The 4,525-nt window shown below is 65.1% G+C and overlaps 1 protein-coding gene across 1 annotated transcript in view; it reads left to right on the top strand.

The window, feature by feature from the left end:
- The first annotated feature begins 2,240 nt into the window (after positions 1–2,240).
- Positions 2,241–4,525, top strand: part of LZTS2 (leucine zipper tumor suppressor 2) — a 3,853-nt gene continuing 1,568 nt past the window's right edge. The window contains exons 1-4 of the mRNA XM_029958574.1: positions 2,241–2,719; positions 3,072–3,587; positions 4,086–4,355; positions 4,446–4,521. Coding sequence (XP_029814434.1) covers positions 2,312–2,719; positions 3,072–3,587; positions 4,086–4,355; positions 4,446–4,521 — 1,270 coding nt within the window. The 5' untranslated portion in view covers positions 2,241–2,311. The remainder of the gene's footprint in view (positions 2,720–3,071; positions 3,588–4,085; positions 4,356–4,445; positions 4,522–4,525) is intronic.

The raw sequence follows: 4,525 nt of genomic DNA, 5'->3' as shown, positions 1-4,525 counted from the left end.
GGGTCTTTTGAAGCACTTTGGGGGTGGTTTAGGAGCACTTCGGGGAGGTGTGGGGCAGCAGAGGCCCGGGAGTGCCGTGGAGCATTTTGGGGGTGTCGCAAAACTTTGGGGACGGTTTAGGGCACTGTGGGGGAGCTGTGGGGCAGCGGGGCTCACGGGCGCCTTGGGGCGGTTCAGGATGCTGTGGGGTTGGGGTGGGTGGAAGCACCGTGGGGCAGGCTGGGTGCTGTGGGGCTCAGTGGGGCGGAGTGGCTCCGAGCGGACAAGGGGAGCAGCACCATCGAAGGAACCTCAGGATGCTGGGGGAACCAGAGAGGGGCACAGCTGGGCATGGAGGGTGTCCATCCCACATGTGCCAGGTGTGTGGGGAGGGACGAGGGGCTGATTCCCCCTGCTCTGGAGTGGTCCTTTGGTGCCGTCGAGTCATGGGGATCCCTGGGGGCCCAGAACCCCCAGCTGCTCAGAGTGGGGATCTGGCTGAGCAGGGGCCGAGCCTTCCCTTGACATTTCGGGGTTGGAACGGTGGGATCCGGCAACGCTGTGGTCCAGCCGGAGTGGCTGGTGGTGACGCCACCCCAGTTGCTGACTGGTTTTCCTGGGCGGCTGGGCAGCCCCTCCCTCCCCGGACAGTGGTGGGACCCTCTCGGTGGACCCGAGGGCTGGCGGGAGGGAGAAGATGGAGTCTGGTCCCACCACCTGCTTGGCAGGGCCCCGTCAGAGGCAGTGCCCCCTCCGTGCTGTGTGGGGCCCCACTGTCCCCGGGGGCGTCCGTCCCCCTGACCCACACGTCCCAGGGGCGTTTCGCTGGGGTGGGGTACTGCGCCTTGGCTGGCTGCCGCTGGCGGGCCATGAGATGTCCCTCTGGGGGTCCTGATCCCTTATTCCTGCTCTTCCGGCAGCAGCAGGTCCCCGTGGCGGGCTGTTGTCCCCACCCCCCTCCCGGGGTAACCGCAGCCCACCCAGGGTTCCACCCTGGAACAGCGCACCCGACGCCGGGCTCCCCTGCCACCCTCAGTGACACGCTGGCACCATCTGCCCTGGCCCCGCCAGCCGGGGGGGCTTGGACGGGGAGGCAGCGGGGACACAGGAACCCTTGCTGCCGTTCTGTGCCCTGACCCCCTCCTCTTCCTCCTTCCTGCTCCAGGGGCCGGCGGAGCCGTGTTTATGGTGTGGAGGCCTGAGTGGACCGGACGGATGGGCAGCGGCTGGCGAGGTGAGCGGAGCCAGTGGTGGGGGTCACCCATCTTCCCACCCAAGGGTATCAGGAGCATGGTGTGAGGTCACGGTGCCTGGAGATGGCACGTGCCGGTGGGGGTGACGGATGCGGGGGGGCTGGCTCGCCGGCATCTCTCCGCTGCTCGCCCCTCCCCGGGCGCTGGCAGGCAGATTGATTTCAGGTGACAGCTCGGCGGGAGAGACCGTGCGGGCAGCGGCCCCCCCCCCCCCGTGCCCTGTGCCAGCCGCAGCCCTGTGCGAGATGCAATGAGGCAGCGGGGGATGGATCTGGCCTGTCGGCCGGCTCCCGTCACGCAGGCGTATGGCATGGGTTGGAGCAGGGGGGGCACGGAGGTCACAGCAGAGCACTAGCAGAGCCCCCCAACTGGAGGGGATGGGAACAAGCCCCCATGTGTTAGGGCTGGGAAAGAGCCTGGTGCCCACCAGACAACTTCCCCCTTGGTTGCCCTCTCCAGGGGACCTTGTGCCCCACTGTGGATGGTTGGGGGTGGGGGGCACTCTCTGTGGGGTCACTGCAGAGAGGTGAGGGTTGTGGGGCCAAGGAGGTGGCTGACACTGGAGTGTGAGTCTGTCCCTCACTCTCTGCAGGGCTGCACTGGTGGGTGCCATGGGGCAGGCAGGCGGCAGGCTGCACATGAGCCGGCTCTCTGCAGGCCTCTCGGGATTCGCCTCCAGTCTTGGCACGCTTCCCATGGCAGGGTCACGCCAGGGCATGGCAGGAGGCAGGACCGCATCACTGCTGCCCTACAGTGCTACCAGCACCCCACAGCCCCTGGCAGCCCCACGCTTCTCCACTGGGGTGCTGAGCACAACTTGGGGGGTGCTGGTACTGCTCCTCCAACTAATCCCGATTTTGTTCTGGCTCATTTGGCATCTCCTTCTGACTGCTTCCCCTTGGGCCAGCCCATGCCCACAAGTTAGGGGATGGTGGCTGGGAACCTGGGAGTGCCCTTGTGCCCAGCTGGGGATGCTGGCATCCGGTGGGGCATGGCCGGTGGTACCCACAGCTCTAATACCCTGTCTCCCTTGCCTGCAGGCTGCCTGTGTGCCCCTGCCTGCCGGGGGCCCCCCCGTCATGGCCATCGTGCAGACTCTGCCAGTGCCCCTTGAGGCTGCTGCTGAGGGAGCCACACAGCTCCGTGCCGCTGCCTGCTCGCCCCCTGCCACCATGGGCAGTGTGGGCAGCCTCCTGCCCGTCCGGCCTCGCCATGACCACACCAGCCAGCCCTGTGATGGGGATCCCTCCACCACCTTCTGCAAGCAGGAGGGGCTGCTCCAGGCCACTCCTGAGGAGCCCCGCGTGTCTGTGCCCATCGTCACCCACTCCTATGCCAACGGTGGCTTCTGTGGTGACTGGCTTGATGCCTCCTCTCCTGCTAGCCCCTGCAGTGACTCAGATGAGCTCCGTGATGACCAAGCACCAAGTGATCACCTTCGAGGGCCGCCCCCCAAGCTCATCCCCGTCTCTGGCAAGCTGGAAGAGGTGGGGGGGGCAGCAGCAGGGTGGGTGGGTACTGGGGTCTTGACTTTACTCCCCATGCCATACTGGGACTGTTGGCTCAGATGTATGAACTGGGGTCACATGACCACACTTATGGTGTCCTTTGGGAAGTGGTGGTCCCCATGCTCTTAATGTCCTCTCTGTGCCAGGGGGTTTGGGGAACCCACTTGGGCACCCCATGGAAAAGGGGTGGAGTGAGTGGTGACTGGCCTTTGTCTTCTTTGGGATGTGAAGGCATCTGGGCTGGGAGCACCCCTCATCACAGTCCAAGGCAGCCTTTCTTGAGGGTGGTGGGTCCTCCTCAACCCCTCACTCTCCCCTGTTTTCCTGACAGAATGTGGAGAAAACCCTGATCCGCCCCATGGCCTTCAAGCCAGTGGTATCCAAGCTTCGGAGTGCCCAGCCAGGCACGCGCCTGGGGCTCTCGGAGAGCCAGGTGAGCCTCACCCACTTGCTGGGTGTTGAAAAGCCTGGCTCTCTGAGCTGCCGTGCCAGCACCCTCTCAGACTCTGGGCGCAACTCCCTCTCCAGCCTGCCCACCTACAGCACGGGCTGCAGCCAGCACCCAGAGGTGGGTGCTCTGCCGACCACCCCCCATGGCCCCCTTGATCCACCGGTGGGCTGCCGCCCCTCCAACTCGGACAGCGGGCGCTCATCCTCCAGCAAGAGCACAGGCTCGCTGAGCGGCCGAGGCCGGCCCTCCTCAGAGAGTGGCTCCTGCGGGCGCTCGCCTCTGCCTGGTGAGGAGGCCCTGCTGGTGCGGGAGCTGGAGGAAAAGCTACGGGAGAGGGAGGCCGAGCTGCGGCTCCTGCGTGACAGCCTGGACGAGAACGAGGTGGCCATTTGCCAGGTATGTCCCTGATGTCCCCCTGTCCTGTTCTTGTCTCCCTCCCTGGGGCATGGGAATTCCCTTGGCTGGGAATAGGGACCCTTTACAGACTCTTGTAGGGGGTGCTTTTTCCTGTGGATCTGGGTATGTGGGTTTTTCTCACCAGCTGAATGGTCCTATATAGTCCCTGGGAGGGTCTTGTATGGCCCATGGGGCCAGTTGTATGGACTGGAGTACTTTATCTTGGGGTGCCCTTTTTTGAATGAGCCTGAGACTTGTGGCTTCTCCCTGTTGGTGATGGGGCTGAGGGAGCCCTGTAGGCTCTGGGAGTGCTGACATGGGGGGCCCATCATGCAGAGGGATAGAGGGGCACAAGGAGGTGTGTACCACACTTCCTGGACCCTTCCTCCATCTGGGGAGATGCACTGCCCCCTCTGTGTGATGCCGATCTTGGAGAGGACAACAGAAGTGGGGGCATGCTGTGCTGCCTCTCCAGCACCTGTGCATCCTATGGCCCAGGTGTATGAGGAGAAGCAGCGTCGGTGTGAGCAGGAGCTGGAAGGGCTGCGGCAGCGCTGTGTGGCCCAGGCGCGGCAGGCAGCCCACGCGGCGCAGCGGGGGCAACAGGTCCTGCAGCTCCAGGTGCTGCAGCTGCAGCAGGAGAAGAAGCAGCTGCAGGAGGACTTGGCCCAGCTTCTGCAGGAGCGGGAGCTGCTGGAGCGGCGCTGCGCCTCCTTCCAGCGGGAGCGCACTGAGCTGGCACCCCGGCTGGAGGAGACCAAGTGGGAGGTGAGTCATCTGGCAGCACCAGGCATGTCAGGGGGTGCAGGCTGTGGTCAGGGGTTCCTGGCCAGTGTCTGAGCCCCATTGTCCCCACAGGTGTGCCAGAAGTCGGGAGAGATCTCTCTGCTGAAGCAGCAGCTGAAGGAGGCGCAGGCGGAGCTGGCACAGCGGGGCGC

The sequence above is a fragment of the Manacus vitellinus genome, unplaced genomic scaffold (assembly GCF_001715985.3).
Source record: "Manacus vitellinus isolate BGI_N305 unplaced genomic scaffold, ASM171598v3 scaffold_15_pilon, whole genome shotgun sequence".
NCBI classification, from domain to species: Eukaryota; Metazoa; Chordata; class Aves; order Passeriformes; family Pipridae; genus Manacus; species Manacus vitellinus.
Note: the sequence above shows the minus strand (reverse complement) of the source record. Positions and strands in the feature narration are given on the sequence as shown.